Genomic DNA, 27,587 nt, shown 5'->3' on the forward strand with positions numbered 1-27,587 from the left:
TCCTATGAATAAATGGGAGACGAGGCTTAGATTATTTATTTTTTTTTTTTTTAAGATTTTTTTTATTTTTTCCTTTTTCTCCCCAAAGCCCCCCAGTACACAGTTGTATATTCTTAGTTGTGGGTCCTTCCAGTTGTGGCATGTGGGACGCTGCCTCAGCGTGGTTTGATGAACAGTGCCGTGTCCGCACCCAGGATTCGAACCAACGAAACACTGGGCCGCCTGCAGCAGAGCGTGCGAACTTAACCACTCGGCCACGGGGCCAGCCCCGAGGCTTAGATTATTTTATAAGGTAGAATATATTTTGGTTTTTCCCTTTAGTCTCCCAGAATTCTTAGGAAGCAAAAAAAGACTGCCATGTATAATTAGTGGTCAGGATTTAAGCCACTTACTCAGCATTTACCTAGAATTTTTTGGAAACTGTGTTTTGACTGAATTATTTTCTACCTGCCGTGTAGACTAGCCTTGCTGTGTGTTTAATAGTAACCCTATTCTGACCTGAATGTAGCTGCTGAGTTTGTTACACTGTCTCTACTTGACTTTAGTACTGATGTGCATTTTCTTGAGACAATTTAAAACAAAAGTAGCTTTATAATTGTAGGGCTGTTTAGAAGTCTAGGATTTAATGTTTGTTATCAACTACTCCAAGCTGAATTTTAAAACAGGGGCGTGCAAATGTGTTCTTCTTGCAGTAAATTATTTGTATTCTCTTGTTCTTAGAAAAATAAAGTTTGTCTTCTGAAACAATTTAACAAGTTGACATGCATCATAAACTATTCATTTTTTTGCATCTCCGGTAATTATGAAAAGCATTGGAATTGTGTCAACATTCCTCAGCTTCTGGGAAAACAAACGCTTGAGCACTTGAGTTTTTTCCCAGGAATATTAATTAAGGGAAGGACAACAGGGAAAGAGATCTGAGTGACTTGATTCAAACATCTTGCGTAAATAACTGAGAAGTGTCAGTAAGAACTCACGAACTGACTTAAGAATTTGGCTGTGTGGTGTCGGTAACTTCCGTGTGTCTGTTCCACACACGCCCTTCCAGTATTAATCTGTGCCAGCCAAGCAATGGCATCGCTAGGAAATCCTACTCTGCCCAAGTCGGTTTTTAGGAATTGTGTCCCACTCAGTCAATTATGAAAGAAGGGCACAAGCATTGATGGTAGTGGCAATGACTGTAACAGCAGAAGTAGCAAGCAAGTGCCCCTTTGGACTTGAAAGAGTGGACGTGTTTTTCTAGGCTAACTTTTGCTTAACCTACCCGCCCCAAACCTCCACCCACTTCCAAATCTCCCTTAGCCTAGGCTGAGGTCTCGGTTCATCCAGCCTACGGTAACTGCTTACTGGCACGCTGGAATCATAGGATAGTTAGATCTCATATTTGGGGCCAAAGTGTTAGGAAACAAGGCTTTATGGGGTCATGATGTTTTTGTATTACTGTGGATATTATTTTATAAAGTCAGAGAGCACCCAAGGGCAGTTTAAAGAAAAGCTAAAGTTCTACCAATAGGTCATCTCAATTTTTTCCAGCATTTTCTTCTGGATGACGTGTTTAAGGATTTTTGCTTCATTGGAAATATTGGTTATTGATTGTTTTAAATGCAAAATGGGTATAAAAAACTATTTTATTGCATTTAAACACATGGAAACTAATGAATATAACTGCAGAAGCAGGAAAAAAATTCTTTTCAAATGGTATTTGGTTGGTTTAGTGTTATTATAAAGTTATATTAATTTTCTCTACTGAATTTCTTTGTTAACACAATGCCCCTCCTCCAGCACACACACCCGCACACACACAAACACAGCCCTAAAGTTCTCTAAATCAAATACTGAATAGACAAAACTTGTCAAGTGCCTGTCAGTGACAGGCAATCTTAAACTATAATTGCAGGATGCTCTTTGAGAACAGGATAAGACTTGGAAATATTATTACACCACCTCATCATTTTATAGCTAAAGAAACTGAAGCCCAGAGCAGACAAGTGACCCATTTATAATCAGATGCGTTTGTCGTGAGAAGTAGGTTCCTGGCCTCCTGGCTCTCAGTCCAGTGATCTTTACCCAATGTCACAAGGCCAGCATCTTCCTCTCTTAGTTTTGAGGTTCTGTCTCTGGTCCCTTAATCCTGGCCTCAGTCATTCTTTCACTTAGAAAGGCTCTCCCTCAAATTCCCAGGACCAGGCTGTTTCTGGTAATTTCTTATCTTGGCCTCTTGCACATTGCTGTAAATCCTCTTTCATCATCTCCCCATCGCCACCAAATTTATTTATGTATTCATAAGTATTTCAGTGTACTTAATATTGATTATCTCTAGATATTTATGCAGTAGTGGATGTATAGGTCATATTTCAAATCTCATCTGTCCCTGTATGTTATTAGAAAGTTGGCATTTTATGTATTTGAATTTATATTTGAAGAGGAAGTTGACTCTGAGGCAGAGTTTGTATGCAGGTGGGTTATCGGAGAGTTTTCTAGGGAGAAGCATCTGTAAAGGGGTGAGGGAAGTGGGAGAAGTTAACTTGTGATGTAGTCACAGCAGGGGACTCAGTGGATCTCACAGGGAGCTCTGGAGCTGGGATAGCCCTGAACTGAGGCAACCGGGCTGGGCTAGGCGTTTGTTTCCTCATTAAGTTGTCACCGGAAGTGGGCTGCACTTGGAAGAGGGCCTACCGCTGAGCATGTTTAGCTCCCTTGGCTAGGAGCTGTGGGTAGCCAACAAGCTTAGCAGCTGGGAAATGGGTTTCATGGTTTTTAAGGGGGATCTAGGCCTGTACCTGGCATCCCCTACATGCCCATAATATGAGATTTTACATTTTCTAAAAATCTCATCAAATCCCTAGTCTAGTTGAAAAAGTGGTTTAAAAAGAACAAAAAAGACAACTACACAAAACATCTTGTGGCCTTCAGAAAGATTTTGATAGAGCGTGAGCATATGCACACAATAATCACTTTCAGGTCTTCGGTGGTCTATAGCATCTTGTATGTTAGAATCATAGAGCCTCAGCACTAGAAGGGGTCTTTAAGCTAACCTAATTTAATCATCTCATTTGTCAGACAGGGAAACAAACACAATGAGTAAATTGGCCTATCTAAGGTCACCCAATAGTTAGGGGTAGAACTAGGCAGCCTCTGTCTGCCAGATTCAGCACATAAAAACATAGGATGCCCAGTTAAATTTGAATTTCATATGTGTGTCCTAAATATTTCATGAGACATACTTATACTAAAATATTATTCAATGTTCATCTGAAATTCAAATTTAACAGAGCATTCTGTATTTTATCTGTCAAACCTAGTCACACTCCAATCAGAGCTTCCTAACTTTGTCATGTACTCTTCCCACTTGATTCACCAGCTGTTTTCATTTAAGAGATATTAAAAACATAGCAGAGGGCTGGCGCAGTGGCACAGCAGTTAAGTTCGCACGTTCTGCTTCTCGGTGGCCTGGGTTTCACCGGTTCGAATCCCGGGTGCGGACATGGCACCACTTGGCACACCATGCTGTGGTAGGCATCCCACATATCAAGTAGAGGAAGGTGGGCACGGATGTTAGCTCAGGGCCAGGCTTCCTCAGCAAAAAGAGGAGGATTGGTAGCAGTTAGCGCAGGGCTAATCTTCCTCAAAAATAAATAAATAAATAAATAAAAACACAGCAGAATGATAAAATTTATGTTTCTTTTTTCATAGTTTAAAATAGCGTATAATCCTCTAAAAATGTTGGGAAAACAAGGGTAAATGTAAACGAAAATCTGGAAAACATACACATTTCTATCACTCAGAGATAACCACTGTGGTTTTGGCATATTGCTTCCAGGTGTTGCTCTAGGTTTATGTTATTCATCTGTACTTATATACAGTTTTAAATAAAGAACGATAAAGTTTGAATATCTGATACTCTTTCGTATTTAAACTAAAACAGACACATGGGTTTCCAGCCAGCGTAGCTAACCACAGTTTTGATTGCTGTGTTAGTCCTCAGGAACAGCTTGCTCCAGCAGATCATGTTAAAGCATTTGGGCAGTGTGAACTTCAGAGGGGCATTTAGATTTATTCTCAAAATTGACTCTCTCTAGAAATGTTGGTCAAATATTTAATTTGTAAGTGGCTCTTGACCACATCTGAAATGTGTGTGCATTACTCAATGCCTTCTGTGTACATGGTTCTCTGTGTACAGTTTTTTTGTGTGAGGACGATTGGCCCTGAGCTAACACCTGTTATCAATCTTCCTTTTTTTTTTCTCCCCAAAGCCCCAGCACATATTTGTATATCCTAGTTGTAAGTCCTTCTAGTTCTTCTGTGTGGGATGCCACCACAGCATGGCTTGATGAGCAGTGTATAGGTCCGCGCCCAGGATCCAAACCAGCAAACCCTGGGCCACCAAAGTGGAGTGCATGAACTTAACCACTATGCCACCGGGCCGGCCCCTCTCTGAGTACAATTTTATTAAAGGGCTATCCCTACTGTTAACTTAACCTTCTTAAATCCAAGCATTCCCCACCCCTGCTGGAGGGACGTTCATCTCACTCTTCTGTTGTACTGTGTCTTCCGAATGAGATTATAAGCCCCCTTAAAGCCAATACTATCATATCTTTGCCATATCTACCATACTTTACATGCTACTTTCTTTAAAACTCTGAATATTTTAAAATTTAAAACAATCCATAAATGCTACTTTGTTCAAAACACAAATCAAAATTTGTCTCATTCCACAATCCTAAATCAGTCTAGTCATATACCCTTTTGCCCTGCCTCTCTGATTCTCACATCTATAATTTATAGATTTAGGTTTGAGTATACTTTGGTTTGTAAATGTGCGCTACTTTTTAAAGCATCTTTCAACTAGATGATCATTTTCTTGGAGTGATAGACATATATCTTAATGAATGAGTTCTGTTGTACTGCATCTTTTCTACTAGATATTCAATACATACTTGTTAAATTTTTAAACCACGTGTGTAAGTGAGCAAAAATGACTTCTAGGTCTCTTGATTTGAATCTTTTCATTTCACACAGAGCCCCCTCCCGTCATTCAAGTGCCTAATAATGTCACAGTCACTCCTGGAGAAAGAACAGTTTTGACGTGTCTTGTCATCAGTGCAGTGGATTACAATCTAACCTGGCAGAGGAATGACAGAGATGTCAGCCTGGCGGACCCAGCAAGAATGAGGATCTTGGCTAACCTCTCTTTGGAGCTAAGGAGTGTGAAATTCAGTGATGCTGGAGAGTATCATTGTGTGGTTTCCAATGAAGGAGGATCGTCAGCTGCTTCAGTTTTCCTCATGGTGCAAGGTACTGTGCTGATGGTAACTTCTGAGTTATAGTGTCTTTCTGTCTTCCTCCTTTGATCGCTGTTCCCTTAAGCTGGCTATCTGACAGTGACAGCATCTACCGAAACAATTACAGTTTTGAATGATAGAATGTTTGTGGATCTTGAGTGGTTTAAAGCTGACTAAACTGGAAACTAAAACATCACTAACAAATAGGTGACTTTGAAACAAACACAACTAGTTCTGGTAGTTGAAGGCTTTTATTTTAAGAGAATATAAATAGAAATTGTTTCTGGAAGATTTAATAGTTTTAAATTCTCCAGTCTAACATGTGGACTTTAAAAATAATCTAATTGGTTAAAAAAATTCCCTTCCACTTTGAATATGTCATTTGTGTATATAACTAATTTACTTTTATTGTTTTAATTAAGGTTTAAAATGTTGCTCATCTTGGTGAAATGTTTTTGAAACTTAAGCTGAGTTGTTTTTACCTTATTTATCTTACTCACACACACACACACAAAGAATGCTTATTGAAAATAAACTAATGTAAGACAATCTTGAATTATGTCTACATAGACTAAATATTCAGGTAACTGAAAACAAGCGTACATATTAACAATGTGGTCTAGTGGCTACTAAATATGTATGTTATTCATGACCGTCAAATGGAGATCAGAAACTGTTCCAAAGCATCTCTTTTGGTAGAATCATATTTGGCTTCTAAATGTCTACAGAGCAGCTGGGACTCTTAATATAATGAGCAAATTACTGTTGGCAGTTTTTCACCGTTAAGCTGAAAGGTTCAGTTGCTGCCTCAGCAGAATATTTCATTTCAAATCCTTGATGTGGGAGACTGATTACCTCCGAATTAGGTCTGGCTGTTTGGTTACAGTATCAGAAACAACTTTATCAAATGCCTGAAGTAACACTCTCAGATAATTTTTTAACAAGGTTATCTAAGAGAATGACCATTGAGTTTCCAGGCTAGCTCTTAGAATGTTATTAATGGCACAAAAGCGAAACTACAGTGAGAATTAATAAGATGGTTGATATCTGATTCTAGTTTTCTCACTGGTAGTTGAGATATGTTCTGCAGTCCAAACGTGTGTCTTTTGCTGGTTAATCTGATGAAAGCTCTAGGGAAACCTTGCTTTTGTAAACTGTTCACTACATTTCCACATGGTAAACTGCCTTGATAATTTGACTCAATCCAGGTAGTAACTTGAGTTACTGGAATTTTGGAACTGTTTTTACCAAACTGATTGTTTCAGATAGAGCAAATGCTAATGGACTTTGGAAATTTGATCTTGGTTCTTTTCCTGAAGTCCCTTAGAATGAGATTGTAAAAAGAAAGCAGAGTCTTCCTTGTTTCCCCAGGTTAACGTTTTAGTCCGTTAGTATTCTGTTTAGTGAATTAGAACAGTGACTCTCAAACTTTCATGGATAAAGCATTATCCAAGAAACTTATTTTTAAGAGATCAGATTTCTAACCCTATGTCCAGAGAATCTGATTCCATAAGCATGGTGTGGGGCCTGGGAATCTGCAATTATAGCAGACTGCTCAGGCTGTTTTATGGACAACATTTTCTGAAAACAGCATTTGAATCTCTACAGAATGAATCCTGTGATCCAGAAATGTATATCTTTAAAGGAAGGCCTTGATTCTCTCTTCCTTCTGGTAAAATACAGTCATTATTATCCAGTATTTTAAATAAGTGCTGAGGTAAGATGTTATATAATATACAAAACATAAATACAAAAAATATATGACATTACGTGGTTATTGGTCAGCCTCTGTAATCTCTAGTGGAGTAAATCTGTTTAGAGGCATTATGTTATGGCCTGTCTAGTTGGTCTTGAGTTTGAGGGACCAATTTTGATGAAAAAGGACGTTTTAAAGATCTAACAAAAATATATTCTAGAATTGATGACATTTTTTAATAAAAAGACTCTAGCTATTGATAGCCATTTGAATGTATTAGTTTATGGTGAATGCGCTATGAAAGCTATGGCTATTTGATGAAATAAACTGCTGTACTTGTGGTTATAATTCATGAGAACGTAAGATGCTTGTCAACTATTAACATTGAATCTTAAATTATAAATTAATTTCATCTTTATGCACTTAAATGTTTTAAAAAGTAGGAATAAAAAATAATGCCAGACGACTTAAAAGATAAAATAGTTCCTTGAACTGAATACACACTTCAGGAATAATTTTCTTGCTTACAGAGCAATCAGTTACTTAACTCATAGCCTTTCTTATGTTGCTATGTCTCTACAAGTTTGTTCGGAAACTATTTCTGTCTAGCGTATTTATAAGAGTTAAACATTCAGATTTTACAAATTTTTGCTAATATTTTTACAAAATATAGCAATAATTTTCTGGTTTAAAATAGTATACATCTAGCTATGACAGCCTCTCTTCTTCTAACAGTAAAATATCTGTAAAGACCTCAAAAAGACAAAAGTGAAGAATACTAAAAACCAGTGGCAATTAACAGTAGCAAAAATTTGGGGAGGAATGTTACATATATTGTATATAAAGATTTTTATATTATATTATTTATATTTTATATATTATATTTATATTTATATATTATATTTATATTATATAAATATGTATATTTAATTTTTAGTTATATTTTAAAGTCAGTGGAATGAAAATCCCAACCAGTGGTCCATCTTTTTTATGTTCACATGAAAGCAAGGAGGATATATCTCCATCCTTCTTCAACGTTTGCTCCAAAAAGAAAGTGATACTCTTTAGGGTGTCAGAATGCTGTCTCCTTATAACCATTAATAGCTATAAGCATCCAGTTAGGAAAACAATGGGATAAGAAGTGGACAGGCAACCTGGTCCCAGGTAGAAAATTGCAACCTGGGATATATGTTTCTCGCTAGATGAAAATATTTGGAAGCAAGGGAAATATTCAAGGGTGTCAGTTAGACATATTAGAGACAGATGGTAGCAGAAGCGGGCATCCCATCTCAGCCAGAAGAGTATCATGGTTGAGAATTGGGCGAGGAGCCATGCACTCAGACTCTCATGCGGCCACAGAACTGCAAGGGGGGTGCAACTGGAACAGCAGCAGGCAGAGAATAAAGCTAGGTCCATCCAAACACCTTGTTGACAGACATTGGGTCTGGATAGATATCAGCTTATTTGAGGATAAATAAACAGAAAATTATCAAAGCAAATGAAGCAAAACAGGAAAAGAATAAAGCATAGGACTTAAGAATGAATACTCGGGAGCAAAACAAGGGGGAAAAGACTTAGAAGAAATGGATCCTTTGAAGGTAGTTTATTCTAGAGAATGGAAAAAAAATGTTTAGTGTCACTAGTGTTTTTCGAAAAGACCTATCCTGCTTTAAGTGGAGTATATATTTATAAAAGAAGAACTGGCTAAGATGAAAGGACAATAGCAAGTGTGATGGAAGAAATAAAGAATTTTATGTTAAAAATGCAGTATTATAATGCAAGTCTGAATTACAGGAACTAAAGAGCAAAGTTTATACTACATGAAAATAAAATCAAGGGTGTGTTGCATAAACTTGAGAAGTTCTTTCAAAATGTTGAGGAAAAGAATGAAGAGTTGAATAATATTTTTTTTAAGTAGAAATAAAAATAGAGAATGGAACTTCAAGCTAAGATTTATAGGTATATGGCATATGTAGATATATGTAGCAAAGACAACTGAAACTAAAGAAATAGTCAAAGATATAATTAAAGAAAATTGTCCTAGGGAGAAAAACAATTATCCTGAGTGAGCAAATCAAGCAAGGTCAATGAAGGAGGCACTTCATTTAGACACATCCTGGCTAAAATTTCAGCTTACAGTATGAGGTAAAAAACTCCACAAGCATATAGACTAAACCAATACATTGTAAATGGAGGAATAAATTCTCAGATATGCTAAAGGCTAGAAAATAATTGCAGTGGATATTTGTTGTATTTCGGCTCTTAGTGTCTGAACATGTCCCCTAATTTTGGGGAGGAATTCTTTATTATCTTGGCTGGAAGCAGAAAACAGATCAGATAATTCCCTGTCCCCAACCCCTTGTAGGTCACATGACCTAGAGTTGGCCACTCAGATGCTCCCAGTGGGACTTTAACTCTTACTAAGACCATGGACACTTTAGAAGACTTCAGTTTTGGCAACATCATGGAATTTTGAGTCCAGTAGCTGCAGAAACAAATGTCCCAGTAGCCCTTTTCCATCATCCTAATTTACCTCAGTGATTATTAGGCTCGTTATCAATTTATCAGAAGAGCCTTGAGAGGAAGTGCAGAAACAATGGCTCTTTGAATCAATCACACTAATGAGCATGAGAGAATGTGAATGGGTTGATATGCTTATTTCATTATGAGAATTCCTCACTATGGAGATAATGGTCTAATTAGACACAGGAAATTCCTCAGAAAAGAGATTCCCTCAGGCTCAGAAGTCCATGCAAACAAATAAACATACAAACAAAGAGAAGCTACGCACAGTTATGCTAGGGAGAAAAAAAAAAACCAACTAAATTGATATATACAAAAATGTGACTATGAAATTCACTACTGATTGTTTGAGGGCAATGGAAATATGAGTGACTTTTTTACTTATGCTCTTCTGTAGTTGAAAAAAATAGTATTTAATAAGAATGGATTACTTTAAAATTTTGTGTAAATCGGATTTAAAAAATTTTGAAAATGCTCATGTTAATTTTACTAGGGGATTGAATTATATATGAGTAATATGTTTTCTTTCTTTGCTAAATATTCCATAGATTGCCCTATCACTTTGACATTTAAAATAAGATATAATTAAGAAAGTAAATAAAATAGTTTAAAAATGAGGAATAATTAAGAAAATAAATTAAGAAGTGCCTCTCAGGGGCCAGCCTGGTGGAGCGGCCGTTAAGTTCACACGTTCCACTTCTCGGCGGCCTGGGGTTCTCTGGTTTGTATCCCGGGTGTGGACATGGCACTGCTTGGCGCACCATGCTGTGGTAGGAGTCCCACATATAAAGTAGAGGAAGATGGGCATGGATGTTAGTTCAGGGGGCCAGGCTTCCTCAGCAAAAAAAAAGAAGTGCCTCTCAAAAAGTGTCAAGTTAGAATTTTTGACAGGTTCAAGAGTCTGGAATTTTATAGACTATATTACGGAATAAGCTATTTTAAATCCTTTCTGAACCAAAGTGAGGTTGAAGAAAGGGAATAAATGCAGAATTTCAATTGACAGTTAAATTAGGTTTTCTTATACTGACTAGCCCACTAAGAGAGCCATGAAAATCTCTTCTCTTTTCCCCTTTGCAAGATTTTCACAGGGATAAATTTTGACTTATAGAAGTCTATGTCCATGTTTGAATAAAGAAAATTGATTTTTATTAGCTCATCTCTTTTCTTAGACATTTTTAATACTTTGAAGTCTTGCTAGTGAAGCTTTTCATTTTTGAAGGTTGACCTGAGACCCGTGTACGTTTGTTTTAAATATTAATGCCATCTTTGTGGATTTCATTCAAATGCAATGAAATCATATACTTAAAATGAAAACCCCCAGATCATTACCTGCTATTAAAAGTTAATTTTATTCACTCCCGTGGTTGTTTGATGTCCCAGTATGAATCAGCACAAATGAATAAGACACTCTGTTAAAATACTGGCTTTTGTTGCCCTCTGTACAAGGAATGTAATAAGGATCGAATTGGAGGTCTTTAAGTTTGAAGGAAAATATTCTATTGAGATTTTGCATCAAGTATTCCCCACAAAGATGTGCAAGGAATATGTTATTTTCCTATAGAAATATTTGCTTTCCTAATTCTACGGTGATTATAAATTTCATGAAAAGTTAATATTCGCTTACTTTATCTGACAAATGTATTCTACTAACTCCATCGTTAGGCTCAAGTTTCAGCTATAACACAATCCAATGCTGTGCAATAAAATATATAAGTGAATATCATACATTTCATTTTCTTTCGTCTTTCATCCAAGATGTTGATGTACTTACTGTATAGATGTTGGACCACTTTAATTATAGAAGGAAAGAATCCTATTTCTCTAAAGCTTAGAGCGAGATGTTAAAATGTCTTTAAATAGATGATATAAGGAAAGTTAAAGAAGCAGACTTATTTACATTGTAAAAGGAAAAGAAAGGGATATAATGACATACTTCAAGTGTATAAGAAGTTGTTATAAAGAAGCTGTAGGGGCCAGCTTGGTGGTGCAGCAGTTAAGTGCACACATTCCGATTGGGCGGCCTGAGGTTCGCCAGTTCGGATCCCGGGTGCAGACATGGGACCACTCAGAAGACCATGCTGTGGTAGGCGTCCCACATATAAAGCAGAGGAAGATGGGCACGGATGTTAACTCAGGGCCAGGCTTCCTCAGCAAAAAGAGGAGGATTGGCAGCAGATATTAGGTCAGCGCTAATCGTCCTCAAAAGAAAAAAAAGCTAGACACCATGGACATTTTAATTTCTGGCAAAAATGGACCATAAGAAAATGTGTACTAAGCCAAGCCTGATGGATTTAAGTGGGCTAGAAAGAAGGATGTCAGATGTTGGAGAGGTTAAATGCTGGAATGTGATAGCCAGGAAAAGATGCTCATGCTTTCACAGTGTGGGGACTTCTGGGAAGAGATAAAACAGAGGAATCAGGAAATGCTTCAACCCACTAAATTTTGCAAATGCAGCTACGTACAAACATCTAAAAAATTTTGAGAGTTCGTAACATACATTGTGTCATCTAACTCTCACAAATTGTGTTACCTTTATGTCTGTATTTTGCCCATAAAGAAGTGGATTCTCTGAGAGGTTGGTGGCTTGCCCTAAGTTACAAAGTCAGTAGGTGGCAGAGCCCAGATCTGAACTAGGTCTTTCCATCATTCTGCGTTGTATACAGAAATGCCTATATATGCCATTAGCAGGCCCATGGTACAGGAAGGTAGAAGAAAGTATAAAAAGAAAATAAATAAAGGATTCTCGAGTAAGGATGTAAAAGTGAGAGATTGAAACTTTTTGAAAAATAGAAAAGGTACAAAGTGTCTGCAGTTCCCATTGCATGGGTGCAGAATCTCTGGAAATCTCAGCATTGTGTGTAATGATGACGTGGAGAAATCACTGCTTGATTTGAATTCCCTGCCCCTCCCTTACTCCTTCCATCTCTGGTGCCTTATAGAGCCGACCAGGGGCAGCACGTCAAGTTGGTGAATCCTTTGTCTTAAGTTCTGGAAGAGTAGCTGCTAAGGAGCAGTCGAGAGAGAGAGAACTGTAAAAATGCTACCAAAACAAACACGCAGAGCAAATGTGAGATGACTAGACTGTGAGCCCTATTAAGGCAGGACCTGATCTTCTTCAGTTTTGTGTCTTTAGTGCCTGACATAATATTTAGCATGCAGTATTGCCTGCTTGCAGCCTGTGGGAGGGCTGAGTGAGAAGTAGAGTGTTTAGGCAAGGGAACTTTTGCCAAGTCTGAAAAACAGTTATGTCATGACATGTATTAAAAAGTTATTTGATTCAAATGTTCAAACTTTGAGTTATTATTTTATAAATTAATTATCCAATTAAAAATTAATTCTGTTTCTAAAGATTAGATATTTGTACTACATGAAAAATATAACTTGCTCTTTTTATATGTGAGCAAGGGGGTGTAATAATTAGACTATTAAGAATAAAAATTGAGTTGGAGCTAATTCTGTAAAGTAGGAGTACTTATTTGCTGCATCTGCAAAAAATGTCTGATATGTTAGGAGCATGTGGCTAATGAGAATGCAAAACTGGTAGATGATCATTATGATCATGAGATCTTCATTTATGCTATTTCCCACAGCACTATCTAAATCATAGGTATATTTTTTCCCCATAATAATGAAACAAATACTGAAACACATGAAGTGGCTTGACTAAAAACACATTTTTACAAAGGGTCGGAGCTGGTGCCTTGTTTGTCCATTTGGTTATACATTTATTCATTCCTTCACGTGGTCATCAAAAATTTAAGTGTCAGACACTGTGCTCCTTGCTGTGCATATAAATGAGAAAAAAGCACCATCCTTCCCCTCAATAAGTCCATAATATAAGAAAGGACAGGGGCCAGCCCGGTGGTGCAGCGGTTAAGTTTGCACGTTCCGCTTCTCGGCGGCCCAGGGTGTGCCAGTTTGGATCCCGGGTGTGGACATGGCACTGCTTGGCATGCCATGCTGTGGTAGGAGTCCCACATATAAAGTAGAGGAAGATGGGCACGATGTTAGGTCAGGGCCAGGCTTCCTCAGCAAAAAAAGAGGAGGACTGGCAGTAGTTAGCTCAGGGCTAATCTTCCTCAAAAAAAAAAAAAGGAAAGGACATAACTAAATCAAATTAATAAATATTTTCAACACAATGTGAAAAGAACTACATCAGGGTGCGACAGAAGCCTTTAAGTCTGCCTCAGTGATGAGTGGAGATTGAGAAGGACTTCACACAGGAGATGGTGCCTCAGGTATCCACTGGAATATACCACATAGAAGTCAGGAAAGCCTTTCTAGATGGAGAAAATTACATGCATAAAACCGTGGAGAAACAAGGACACAGAAATGTGGGCTTGGTGAGAGTGGCGGATCCAGCTGAATAGGGAGACCGGTCCCCATGATGGTGTGATTTTCTCTTCCCTGTTGTTTTCAGTAGGCTTTCATAGACGAGTAGAAGAATCCTTTTCATGGTTTTGTGGTGTTGGTTCAGCAAAAAGGAAACTGGAAAAAAAGTGGTTGCAGTGATGCTCTGTGGGGCTTAGGCTAGATAACAAAAGAAGAGAAGGTTAAAGGTGTGATATGATAGATTGGAATAAAAAAGAAGTTTCAAAGGAGTTGTGGCCATGGCAAAGTTGGAAAAGGGAATTGTGGGAATCAGGGAGTGACAGCTGGAAGGATGGAGGTTGTGAACCTCAGATGGGACTCCTAAGACAAGTGTTCTTTCGGTCGCATTGTGGGTTGCTTCCCTGATAAGATAACCAAGGTAGCAAATGAATTTGTCTAGCAACATAAATTAACTGCCAGATTTTGAAGTCTCTCCTTCAAGAAGTGCTAGGTAGGTCCACTTTCATATGCTTTTGATTCTATGCCTAGTACATATTTTGTAAAATTATCCCTTTTTTGAATACCTTAACTACCTTTTTCTAAAAGACTTAATTTTGTTAGAGCAGTTTTAGGTTCACAGCCAATTTAAGAGGAAGGTACAGAGATTTCCCATATATCCCCTGCACGTGTATAGCCTCCTCCATTGTCAACATCCCCCACCAGAGTGGTACATTTGTTACAATTGATGAACCTGCACTGACACATAATCATCCAAAGTCCCTAGTTTACATTAGGGTTCACTCTTGATGTTGTACATTCTGTGGGTTGGGACTAATGTATAATAATGTGTATCCACCATTATAGTATCATACAGAGTGTTTTCACTGCCTTAAAAATGCTCTGTGCTCTGCCTTTCTATCTCTCTCCCACCCTCCCAACCCCGGGAAACCACTTATCCTTTTTTAGTGTCTCCAAAGTTTTGCCTTTTCCAGAATGTCCTATAATTGGACTCATACAGTATATAGCTGTTTCAGATTGGCTTCTTTCATTTAGTAATATGCATTTAAGATTACTCATGTCTTTTCATAGCTTGATAGCTTATTTGTTTTTAGCACTGAATAATATTCCGTTGTCTGGATGTATATAACCTATAACCAGCATTTTTTTTTTTGGTGAGGAAGATTGTCCCTGAGCTAACATCTGTGCCAGTCTGTCTCTATTTTGTATGTGGGTTGCTGCTGCAGCATGGCTTGATGAGCAGTGCATAGTTCTGCACCCAGGATATGAATCCGTGAACCCTGGGCCACCAAAGCAGAGTGCGTGAACTTAACCACTACACCACTGGGCCAGACCCCATAACCAACTTTTTAATGAATTAATTTACTAATTAATTAATTTATTTATTTATTGAGGAAGATTAGCCCTGAGCTAACATCTGCTGCCAATCCTCCTCTTTCTGCTGAGGAAGATTGGCCCTGAGCTAACATCTGCTCCCAATCCTCCTCTTTCTGTTGGGGAAGATTGGCCCTGAGCTAACATCTGTGCCCATTTTCCTCTATTTTATATATGGGATGCCTGCCAGAGCATGGTTTGATAAACGGTGTGTAGGTCTGTGCCTGGGATCCGAACCAGCGAACCTTGAGCAGCCAAAGTGGAGTGCATGAACTTAACCTTTACGCCACCAGGCTGCCCCCTTTCCTCCCCCTACAGCTTTTGATAGTCAAAAGGTCTCCTTACCATAATTGATTCTGGATCAGGAGATACGTGTAAAATAGGTAAAGCTGTAATAGTTTCCTTTTAATATGCCATAAAGTAATAGCTAGTTATGGTTTGCCACTTTTTTCCAGGTCAGATGAGAATGTAAGTCTAAAGTTGGCCTTCCTCTCTTATTTGCAAATTCTATGATTTGGGAAAACTGTTAAAGAGAGCCAATAAAGAAAACATGATGCGGTATTCAATGTTAATCACTGTTTACTTGAAGATTTCCTGAGTAAGAAAGAATAAAATGTTTAAAATTGTATCTTTCTCATCAATCATATTTATTATCTTAATCTGCTTTGTTTCATCATCTAAAGAAGTCCCTGAATTCATGATTTTTGTTGTTCTTGTTAAGGAAGGAAAAAGTATAGCAATAAATGGAAACCATGTTAATATATAAATAATTTTATACTAGGAATTACTTAAAATGGATATCAAGGCAGCAAACATTTGTACATATGCATATACTTGTATCTTATATTGGAAAAATAAAAGTTGTAGATTTTTAAGAAAAGAAGATGCATATTTGCCATTAAGTTTTTGTCGTGAAATAGTCTTACCTAAATCTGTCATTGCGTGTCTCTGAAATTATTGTCTTTCTCTTAACTGAATTTCATAACCACATTGGTGTTTGGGTGCGGGTTTTTTGCAAATCTAGCATGCAACTGTCAAGATGTAGTCATTGCCTGTGTGTGTTGTTGCCGATGCACCACCTACTGGTGAGTCAATGAATTAGCGCCCTTCTCTCAGATTTCATAGATCTCTCTAATCCAGCACTGTCCAGTGGGACTTTCTATAATGATGGAAATGGGGTGTATCTATGCTGTCCCATAGCTGTATGTGGCACTTGAGCACTTTAAATATGGCTGGGGCACCTAAGGAACTTGTTTTGAAATTTGATTTAGTTTTAGATCATTTAAATTTGAGTTTAAACACACATGTGGCTAGTGGCTCCTGTATTGGACAGCACAGCTATAGTCTTTTCTGGAGAAAGAAGAAAGGCAGAAATAGCAAGAGCCCAAGGCTTAGGAAACTTATTGCAACTGCCATGTATGTTAACCGCTGTCATAATTCATCTAAATTATTGCCATTTAGGAATAATTCTACCATTTTGGAAAGGTTGTAGCCAGGTCTTCATATTTCCATTGATGAGATCATTTAGAAATGTTGCATTTGATTCCATATCTTTCGGATTTTAGTGGCCCTTGCTTCTTTCCCCGGGCAATTAATCTCTGTTTTTCTTTGTTTGGTTTGTTTGGTCAATTGGTTGGTTTTTAGTTTTCATGTTTTGCTTTTTGGAAGGAATTCGTGATCACTTGTGTGAATGCTAATAGCCATTGTAAAACTTAAAAATGTTAGAATATATTTCATTGCCATTTCTACATATTGAAAATTAAGGAAAAGTTAAAAAGCCCATCTGTCCATTGTAAATCATTCTTAATGAAATTTTGTTAGTTTCATTGTGCAGGCTTTGTGCTTAAAAATTAGCACCAGAACTGGCTGGAGTCACCTCCCTAATCAGAAATGGAAGTAATGCGTTTGTGAACAATGTCAATATGTTTTCAATAAACTGGTTGAGCTAAATCAGTAGGTACACATCTGCTAGGATAAGACATAGCTAGTAATTAGAGTTCTCGGCAGGCTCAATGATAGTCATTATGTAACTTTTTGAAGTTAACTTTTTCTACAGGAAATATAGATACTTAGAAGAGCCAGAGATCTTGTAAAATATGTTTTACAGTCTGTGTGATTCAATAGCAATTAGGTTCAGTAATTAAATAGCAATTATTTTCCAATTTCTCATGTAGCATTGCGTGGTGTTAGATCATTGAATGTTTTAGGGGAATATATTACCCACAATGAAAAATATTTCTGGAAACAGTTGTAAACCAGTTCTATTATGTTTGCAGAAATATAAATCAATTAGGCAGTTGGGCTGAATGTAGGTTTTAACTATCTCCGAAATGAAGATATTTACTTAGATTTTAATGGAACTCAAGTAAGAAAAGATACTTAATACCAAAAACTAGTTAATGGAGTATCTTTCTTCTCATCAGAGTCTTGATTCCTCATTACATACAATTTTCAGTAGGAACATTTAGAAGCTTGGGAATCTTCCATCACGGAGATCAATTGACAGCCTTGAAATACTTTTTTTCCAAAATGTAATTTAATGCCTTTTTAAACAACGACAGTTGACAATTGATTGTTCCACTAGGTTCCTTTTGGGCACAAATCCTTTTGGGGGGAGGGACATAAAAGCTTCTAAAACTTTATAACCCTACTTCTTTTGATCGCTGAAAGTTACTGAGATAAAAATCCTTTCATGGCAGATTCTGTTGATCTAATTGCTTCTCAGGGTAATGAAAAAGCACTAGACAAGGAGTCAGGATCCTTGGGATCTGTTTTCGGAAATCATGCCTTACTCCTCTCTCTCTGTGCTCTTTTCCCCAGACCACACAAACACAGTGTATCGATTTTTAAAATTGAATTTCCAATACCCTTTTTATTTATGGATGTCTACTGGGGATACATTTTCTGTGGGCTGATCCCGGAATCAGGGGTGCTGATAGGAATCAGTGTAAGAGAGTTAATGTGAAATTTAGAGTTCAGATGGAATTAACTGAGGCCTAATGATATTTGGGGGCCCAGATGCCTCCCACTTTCCCTGTGCATGGTTAGTTCCATGCTTCACTCTCTCCCATCACTCCCTTCCTTCTTACCTCCACTGACAACACCCTCATTCCACTTGTGTGTTGCTTGCCTCTAGACTATTAAAATCCTCTTTCTATGGACTTCCTTTCTTTCAATTTTGTTGCCCTACTCTACTCTATAGTACAACCAGGTGAATTTTCCCTAAATATTGCTTTAAATGTCCATCCACTCAAAACCTTTTTGTAGTTTCCTAATTACCCCAGAATACAATGTACATCCTTCGGTCCTCCACAAACTGACTCCTTCATAATTCTTGTAACATTTCATCTTCAACCTTTATCTTAATAAAACAATGTATGGAGAAGAAAAAAGAAATAAAGCTGTTTCTTTTCCATATGTGAATACCATTCACCTTAAAAGAATCAGATACTCATGTGTCTTTTTCTTTACTCATGTTTCCTTAATATGAGTAATGGAATATTTGAGCTTGATAGTAAGGCTTCGCCTCTACTTATAGATTAAAAGTAAAGAAACTATCAGGTTAATTATTTTGTGCCATAAAATATTACTGATGCTGCTAAATTTTAGATGTCAGGGTATATCAAGCTGATAATTTTCAGTGTCTGTGTATGAGATTTGAATTATCTTAGCATCAAATTCAAACGGATGGGTAAGTACTACTCTTGTCCTGTCTCCAGTCTCCCAAACTAAGCTTTTCTTCCCTCCCCACCTCTGGGTTTATTTATTTATTTATTTTTTTGAGGAAGATTAGCCCTGAGCTAACATCCATATTCATCTTCATCTACTTTATATGTGGGATGCCTGCCACAGCATGGCTTGACAAGTAGTGTGTAGGTCCACACCCACTGGCGAACCCCAGGTGGCCAAAATGGAACCTGCAAATTTAACTGCTGTGCCACTGGGCTGGCCCCTCCCGAACTGAGCTTTTGATGACAACTGAATGTTTTCTCTGCCAGGCTCCATGTCCATTATTCCCTCAGTGGATTCCTGTTTCCCACTGCTATGACTCCAGCCCCTGCTTCATTACTTTCCATCCCTCTGTGATTTGCCCTAACTCCACTCTCCATTTCTTGAGTCACAGAGGCATCCCAGCTGCCTCCAAATTACATCATTCTCATTCTAGTTCACTGGCTTAGCTCTCAGAGCTGTTCTGACTCTAATACTCCCTGTCTAAATCCTACCTATAATGTGAAGCCCCGCTCGTAAACCATCTCCTTTCTGAATATTGTCAGTCTCTTTGTTCTGGTTTCCTGAAGAACTTTTATTTTTTTGCCACACAATTTTGCACATATTCACAATCAATTTCATGTGTTTAGTTACTTTTTTCCCAATCATATGATGTGTACTGTGAGAGACTTACTGTCTCACCCCCTTTTTTTTTTAACCATAGTGCCTTGCACAGAAAGAAAAACACAATTTCACCCCATAGATGTTTATCCCTTAATTGTTGAATGGGCCTCAAAGTAACAATAACAGACTCTGGGGAAGATTTGGGTCACTAACCTTATCTTTCATGTTTCTGTGTTTAACTTCAATGGCTTATTTGAATCACATCCACAGTTTTAGATTTCATTGTGTAAGCGCTTTCTTTTCCAGTTGTAGTACATGTTAGCATGTGACTGCTTACATTTAAAACCATATTTTATATCAAAATCTGATAATCTCGTAAAAATTTATAGAGATGTTATTTTTGAAGTACTGTTTAAACTAGTTTAGCCTAACTCAGATTTATAGCATGTGAGTGAGTTTTGGAAAATTTTATGAAACAGGTCAAAGCAATTTGTCACTTTTGAGGTGACACAGTGGCTGCTGAATTTCCAAATGCTTGTGCTGGTCAGTCTTAGGAGTAAAAGTTAGAATAAGTGGGATGGTATTTATTTATATGGTATGAGTTTAAGGTTTTCTTTAAAACAGATTATCTTCCTAAATATCTGGGAACAGAAGAAATTTCCTATTGATTCCATTAGCTGCTCCTTTATGAGGAGGATTTTCGAAGCTGAAGATGAACACAGGTGCCCTGGTTAAATTTGAGCATATTCAGTGTATAGTGACATTTCCTCCACAATCACATGTGCTGTCACGTGGAAATCAAAGGGCCAGGCAAAGCCTTCTTTTCGCCTCCATGTTGTGTCTGTTTGAACACGAAAAGTATTAATTTGTTTTTTATGGTGTCAGCAAAGGGTGAGTGTCTGTCACCAATTAGTCCATGTCACCAGAGAGAATATTGCAATGAAAAAGGAAATATTTCTCAAGATGATCATTGAAGTAAGTCCCTAATGACCACAATTACTTCACTAAGTATGAAGTTGACATTATCATAACCATATGCTCATTATGTCATCATAATGCTTTTTTAACATGTACCAGGTGACATACATATTAGTGTGTTTTTTTCCACCAGTAAAATGTGGAAAAAGTAAATATATCTTATTTTTTTCAAATTGCTAATAAATTTTGAGTAACTGGAAACATCTCAAATTTCAGAAGAATCAAATAAGACTTAATAAGTTTTATTTATTAGTAGGATGTATAATCTTAATAGAATGGGCAAGTGTGAGAATTGTGATGAAGTTTCATTTGTAGATATCTATGTCTAGATAATACATATGTACGTATATATTTAAATACTTTAGTACTTATTTTCTCATTTTGTCATATTTTACTATATAATGGAATATTAATAATAGCAAAAATTACGTAGTGCCTATTATGCATCAGAAGTTGTTCTAAGTATTTTGTGCATCTTAATTTAGCTAATCCACGATAATGCTGTGAGTTAGAAGCTATTATCCCCATCCATGTAGAGACCAGACATCACTGATTAGTTAACCATTTTGAACCTTAGTTTCTTTATATGCAAAATAGCAGTAACCTTTCATAGGGTTATTGTGAAACATAGATGATGGGTCTAGAGTTAGATACCTGGCACATAATAGGCTCTGGATAACTTTTGCCCACTTTCCTATTTCAGTGAGCTGACTACTAGAAAGAGATTCAGTCCTTAATTGTACATAATATGCTTTTGTGTGCAATCTTCTGTGAGATCTTTGAGGTTGTAAAGTGTCTGAAACATAGTAGGTACTCAATAAATGTTTGTTGTGTGAAAGAATGAAAACAAAGAAATTTGCCCAACTACTCTAACTATACCAATGGTGAAATATATTTTAAATTGTTGCTTAGGTAATTCAGAGCATTACTATTATAAGATGAATTTGTTGATGATAATTAAATCACCTTGAAGAGAGAGTCCTTAGATCTTTTCTTTGAGAATTTCCTACCAGAGGCATAACAGCAACAAATCAGACCTAGCTGATCACTAACAGGAAGTATGCCTCCTGTGTGTGAAGATGACATTGGAGATTTCCAAGGGTTAGGTGAGATTTTATTTTCTCTAGTCTTTGCAGGCAGAGCAATGGCTGTTTTCATGGCCACTTAAAATTCATTTTGCCAACTTTACCATTAATAGTATGTTAAGACACCTAAGTCTTAAAGAAGTGTTTATTTTTTATGTTTAAGATCATAATCTATGTTTAACTATTTTAAATCCTTGGTGATAAATTGTAAAAACTTACATATTTTGCTTTTGTTATGATTAAAATATAAAGAATGATTTAATGCCTTAATACCTAATAGAGTGCCATGTTCCCATTGCTTTGGTTAATGAAAAGCAAGTTGTTATTTATGTTGATGGTGTTGACGGTTGATGGTGTTGGTGGTGATGATAATGGTGATGACGGTGATGATTATGGTGGTGAAAAGAGATTGCAAACCAACTAAGAATGGATTACCTCTTCCCAAAACCTAAAATTGGACTCTAGACTTTGATGGAGTTGAACTATTGTTCTTTAATTCCTTTTTCTTGCTCCATTAATACTTTATTAAAACGCGGAGTTTTTTCTCAGAATTTTAAAAAAATTAACAGTTGAAATAATTATAGTGAAATCTATTACATCCTTCTTTAAACTAATCGAGTAAAGGCTGAATTCTGACCATCTTTGTTCAACTGTTATTTGGTAGAAATCCAGTTCTGCCTTGCTATGTTTGTTCATGTTCTTTCAGATTTTCTCATCGTCAGCAGGAATACTATTCTTTCAAGGGCAATGGTAAATTTCTCACCTTCTTGTGGGATGATGTCATTCCATTTGTATGTTGCACACAGTCTTATTTCATGACCCTCAGCAGCACCCTATATCCAGGCTTTATTTGAGAAATGACCTCTTAGCTTTCTGCATCCTGCTTTGGGTAACTGGCATTTATTTTCACTTTGATATCTGAACTACAGAGCCTACCAGTGGGATTCTTGCTGGGAGAGATGCCAGGCCAATTCTGCCAGATTTTATTGGAAGGCACCATGTTTAGACAAGAATCCCGAGAGCTTCTGAATCTTTGCAGTAATCTTATGTCAAATGAGCTAGATATGAGAGATATTTTATTTTAGAAAGGTGGGACTGAATAAATGTGGATATTCAATAAATTCCAAAGAGAAAGAACTATTCATTTCTAACCCCCTCGTCCCCTGAAGATGCTCTGCAACACCCCACTGCATGTGTAACCCTCCAGCGTTTCCGAATTGATGGACTCCAGATGGAATCACAATTTGAACTTACTGGCCATGGCCAATCTGCCCTTGACCTCACACATTTCTCTAGCCCTACGTTCACCAAGAAGAATCCACGGAATAATGACTATCAACCAAGTCCACAGGCCGGAAAAACCCTTCAAACATTCACTTCAAAGACAATCATAATTTGAAAAACACAATGTAAACAGGAAAAAAGGGCGGGGGGCGACTGTAAGCTGCTAGCAATTAGGCACTAATTAGGTTTGTTCAGTTGCGTGGCTGCCCAGTCCAGCAGTTGAACTTGTCTCTCTTTCAAATGTATGGGGATTCCTCAGACTGATTTTTTTGTAGTGAAACTAAGCCACAACTTGCAGACTAACTTGTAGTTAAGATATATCGTAAATATATCCAGATCTGACAAACTGGATTTCTCAATTTCATTTTTACTGAAAGCCCATTTTCCATTCAATGGAAAGCTGACACCACGCATCTCTGTTTGGCTCTTCACTGCATCCCTAAAAGCTAGCACAGAGCTTGGAGCATCATTATTGTGCAAAAAGCACGTTATTGAATTAATTTATTTTTATTAATACTCATTACATCTATTTCAAACACTGTGGAAATGAATTTATTTTCATTTATCTTATTGAGTGGGGGTGGTTACAGTAAGAAAATTATTTAACATTTCTGTGATGGTACCTTCTTTGAAGATTAATTGTTACCCAATAGTAATATAGATGTAAAATGTGTAATTGATTAGACCATATAGATCAACATCCCAGTTACCCCAGAGAATTTTTGTATCCTTTTTGACAGTAAATTCCTGATTTAATATTTCATTTTCAAAAGTCTTTTTTTTGCCACAGAAGTGGAATGCAATAGGAATTTTGAATAATTGATATTTTCTGTTGAGTTGAAGTCCTGTAAATCCATGGGCATGAAGCAAATGATCAGTATAGTAGAATCTTGAGGGGCTGGCAGGCATGCAAATTCTCAGAGCCAGGTTACAGTTTAGGAATGGCCTGTATTCCATCAACAGTTTCAAGGGTCTGTTATTTACAAGTCACTACATAACATATAAGGGATGTTAAATACTGTAGGATATAATGGAATACGGAATAATATGAAAGACCGGGTCTCTACTTCAACAAATTTACAATCTAATAAAGAGAAAGAGCAGTTCAAGCAAAGCAGGCAGCAGTCTCAGTCTGGACAAGTTGTGGCTCCAAACCTGTGTTTGCTACAAAGAGGCAAAAGGCCCTGTCTACAGACTTGACTGAAAATAGGTTGATATTAAAGTTCCAGATTCGCAGACAGAAGCCAGTGGTCAGCTGGTGGGAACACAGTAGCAAGAGGCCACATGGTAACCAGTCCAGACGCAGAAACATGACATCAGGATGAAATTCATTTGACTCTCAAAGGGAATTTACTTCCCCTACTTTCATTGCTCTTGGTTTCTCTCCTGAACTGATCAGAGGCTGATCCCTAATAGGGGTCACCCAAAGAGCTCCTTCCCAGCCAGAACCTGGGGAGGGATCCCGAGGCCAGCACCACTGGAGATCTGAGGGCACTGCCAGTGGTATGCGTCCCAGCATGGTCATACCGTGGAGCTCTGGCCATAGCTGACCGTGGGACCGCTGCTGCTGCTGCTCATGCGGCTGAGCTGCACAGCTGCGTTCTAAGCCAAGATCACCCTGTACTGCATGATCTGATTCGTGGACTCCCCTGTGGCTGCGGTCACCTGCCTGTTGTGCCACTGCGGCCAGACAGTGGAGAATAAGGGCATCATCGGTTGATTCATCCAGCCCTTCAAGTACATTTATGGCCTTCACTTTGAGATCAAGGGCCCCCAGAAGCTGGAGGTGGACAAGCCCTGTGTCATCATTTCAACTACCAGAGCATCCTGATGTGATGGGCCTCATGGAGGACCTTTCCAAGCACTGTGTGCAGGTTGCCAAGTGAGAGCTGCTCTTCCTGGGGCCCGTGGGCCTAACCATGTACCTCGGAGGCATCTTCTTCATCAACTGGCAGAGCTTTAGCACCGCTGTGACCGTGATGGCCAGATGTAGGCCAGCATATGGTCAGGGAAAACCTCAAAGTGTGGATCTATGCAGAGGGCCCATGGAAAGACAATGAGGACCTGCTGCCTTTCAAGAAATGTGCCTTCTACCTGGTGATCCAGGCCCAGGTGCCCATCATCCCCGTGGTTGCTCCACCTGGTCCTCTTTCTACAGCTCCATGGTAAAGCTCTTCACCTCAGGAACAGTCAAGGTGGAAGTGCTGAACCCCATCCCCATCAGTGAGGCCTGATGTCCCCGAGCTCATGGACACCTGCCACTAGGCCATGAAGACCACCTGCTTCCACATGTCTAAGACACCCAAGGAGAATGGGGCGACTGCAAGACCTGGAGGAGGGGTGGGTGGGAGGCAGAACCTGGCTAGAAAAGGGACAGAGCAGAGGGACCCATGCCACCAACCACATACACACCCAGGTCTGCCCTTGCTGCCACATATCACTGTGTCTTCCTCCCGTGGCTCCCCTGGCTTTCATTAGGCCCTGGAAGTGAGAAGCCCCTTCCTCTCCCTGGCCTCGAATCCAAGCTCATGATGTCTCCTCAAAGGAGAGTCAGCCAGACCCTCCCTAAGCTCTGCGGGCAGGGCCTTGCCCACCCTCGGATCTCCAGGATCTGGGAGTAGAAGCAGGCCTGGGGCTCCAGATGAGCTGACAGGGCTGGACTGAGCTGCAAGACCTTAGAAGGAATGGCTAGAGGTGAGGTCCTCCGCCCTCCTGCCCTGGGCCTGCTGGGTGCAGAGGCAGGCTCTGGGATCCTGGCCAGAGCCTGAATCAGGCTCTCTGGTAGAGGAGGAACTCTAGGGGGGCCAGGACCCCCAGTCTCGTTCAACCTGGGCTACAGGGAGCCCGAAAGCCGAGTCTGATGCTCTTGCTGCCCTTGGGGAACAAGACTGCTGAATCGGTACTGCAACTGGTCCTTTTCATAAATGAACTCTTGGAAGTGCAAGTAAAATTTTAAAAAATAGTGAAGGTGTAGGGGTGTGAAGCCTGCATTCTGCTAACAGAGAAAGCTCCTAATATCAAGGTAAATTGGCATTTCACTATATATGTTTCTTTTTATTTGCAGAACCGCCTAAAGTCACTGTGATGCCCAAGAATCAGTCTTTCACAGCAGGATCTGAGGTCTCCATCATGTGCTCTGCAACAGGTTATCCCAAACCGAAGATTGCCTGGACCATTAATGATATGTTTATTGTGGGTTCACACAGGTACTGGGTTTGTATCATGTTCTCTGTTTTTACTGAGAAAAGTTGATTAAATTTATGGACAAAATTAATCTGACCAAATCCCTAAGGTTAAGGGGGGTTTGGCCAAAATCCACAGCTTTAGATTTTCTAAATAGGCCAGGAAATGTCAAGAAAGTATAAATGATGAATTTATAAAGTTTGAGTTTCTTCTGTGTTGAGTTCGGTAGCTGGGACTAAGTGCTTCCCAATACTTTGTGTTACAAATGTAACACCATAACATTTGGTTTATCTTGAGTAATTGAAATGGGGCTAATAGAGTTTCTGTAGGGTGAAGCAATGTGTAGTTTTAACTAGTCTGTTCAAGGCGTGGTCCTGTGAGTTAACAGAAGAGAGAGGGAGAGGCAAAGAGCAGAGCAGGGGCTCTGATTAAAGTGTGTGCAGACAGTCTTTGTAATTCATGTTCCCTTCTGCCAACTACACTGAGAGGTATTTTATTCCGCTGGATGTTTTTAAAAGACATTGAATCTTCTCACGCTCAAAGAGTGTAATGAACGTGTGGAACATAAACAATGAAGTTTCCAGCCGTCGGGCTTCCATTACTCTGCGTTCGGCATGAGGAGGAGGGCGTAGGTATGAGCCAGATTCTATTCCTGGACTCGTCACTGCTCACTGTGTGACAGGAGGCATTGCATCTCTCAGGTTTCATCTGGAGGAACTGTTTGGCATAGCATTCACACAGAGCGAGACTGCCTGGGTGCAGGTTCCACTTCTTCCGTTAACTCTGGCTTTGTGCAAGTTATATAACCTCTTTGCTCATCTGTGAAACAGAGATAGTAATAGTATCGAAATCATTGAGTTGTTGTGAAGATTTAAAATGTTAATAAATGTAAAGCTTCCAGAGCAGTCCCTGGCACATGGCAAGTACTGGATACATGGAATTATTCTTACTATTACATTTCTTACTATTACAAGATTTCTTGTAAAATGATGACATTAATCATTGCTGCAATCAGCACCAAAAATGTAACTCTAAAATATTTGAAGATATTTGAAAGGAAGATACTATAGTTCCTTGATACTATTATGAAAGCATTTTCAATTTTATTTTCTTTCTGTCCATAGGTATAGGATGACCTCAGAAGGTACCTTATTTATCAAAAATGCGGTTCCCAAAGATGCAGGGATCTATGGTTGCCTAGCAAGTAATTCAGCTGGAACAGATAAACAGACTTCTACCCTCAGATATGTTGGCAAGTATAAGTAGTTTAAACGACAATTAAATAGGATGAATATCATCTCAAGTAATGTAAGAGTACTTTTCTGAAAATTGGTATTAGGGATGAGTTATGCCCAGTCTTATAATTTATTAATCGTTTGACCCAGTGATTAAAGCAAATATTGTAATTTGTAATTTATTAATCATTTGACACATTGATTAAAGCAAATATTGTAATTTAAAAGTTCAGGGAGTGAATAGCTTCATTAGTCAACAGAAATCAAGGAAGTTTCCAGATTGTTT

General features: G+C 38.4%; 1 protein-coding gene and 1 pseudogene across 9 annotated transcripts in view; both read left to right on the forward strand.

Annotated features, from left to right (window-relative positions):
- HMCN1 (hemicentin 1) overlaps positions 1–27,587 on the forward strand; it is a 437,461-nt gene that overhangs the window by 181,219 nt on the left and 228,655 nt on the right. For 8 of the 9 annotated variants that reach the window (XR_011439059.1, XR_011439060.1, XR_011439058.1 and 5 more), the window contains exons 11-13: positions 5,020–5,295; positions 25,948–26,089; positions 27,191–27,318. Coding sequence is in view for 3 of the 9 variants with exons in the window: in XM_001491510.6 (XP_001491560.3) it covers positions 5,020–5,295; positions 25,948–26,089; positions 27,191–27,318 (546 nt within the window). In the remaining 6 variants the exon portion in view is untranslated. Of the gene's footprint in view, positions 1–5,019; positions 5,296–25,947; positions 26,097–27,190; positions 27,319–27,587 lie in introns of all 9 variants that reach the window. The other variant, XM_023640715.2, reaches the window with a different exon arrangement.
- On the forward strand, positions 21,575–25,361 carry LOC102150527 (1-acyl-sn-glycerol-3-phosphate acyltransferase beta pseudogene; annotated as a pseudogene).

This window comes from Equus caballus, chromosome 5 (genome assembly GCF_041296265.1).
Source record: "Equus caballus isolate H_3958 breed thoroughbred chromosome 5, TB-T2T, whole genome shotgun sequence".
Lineage (NCBI taxonomy): Eukaryota > Metazoa > Chordata > Mammalia > Perissodactyla > Equidae > Equus > Equus caballus.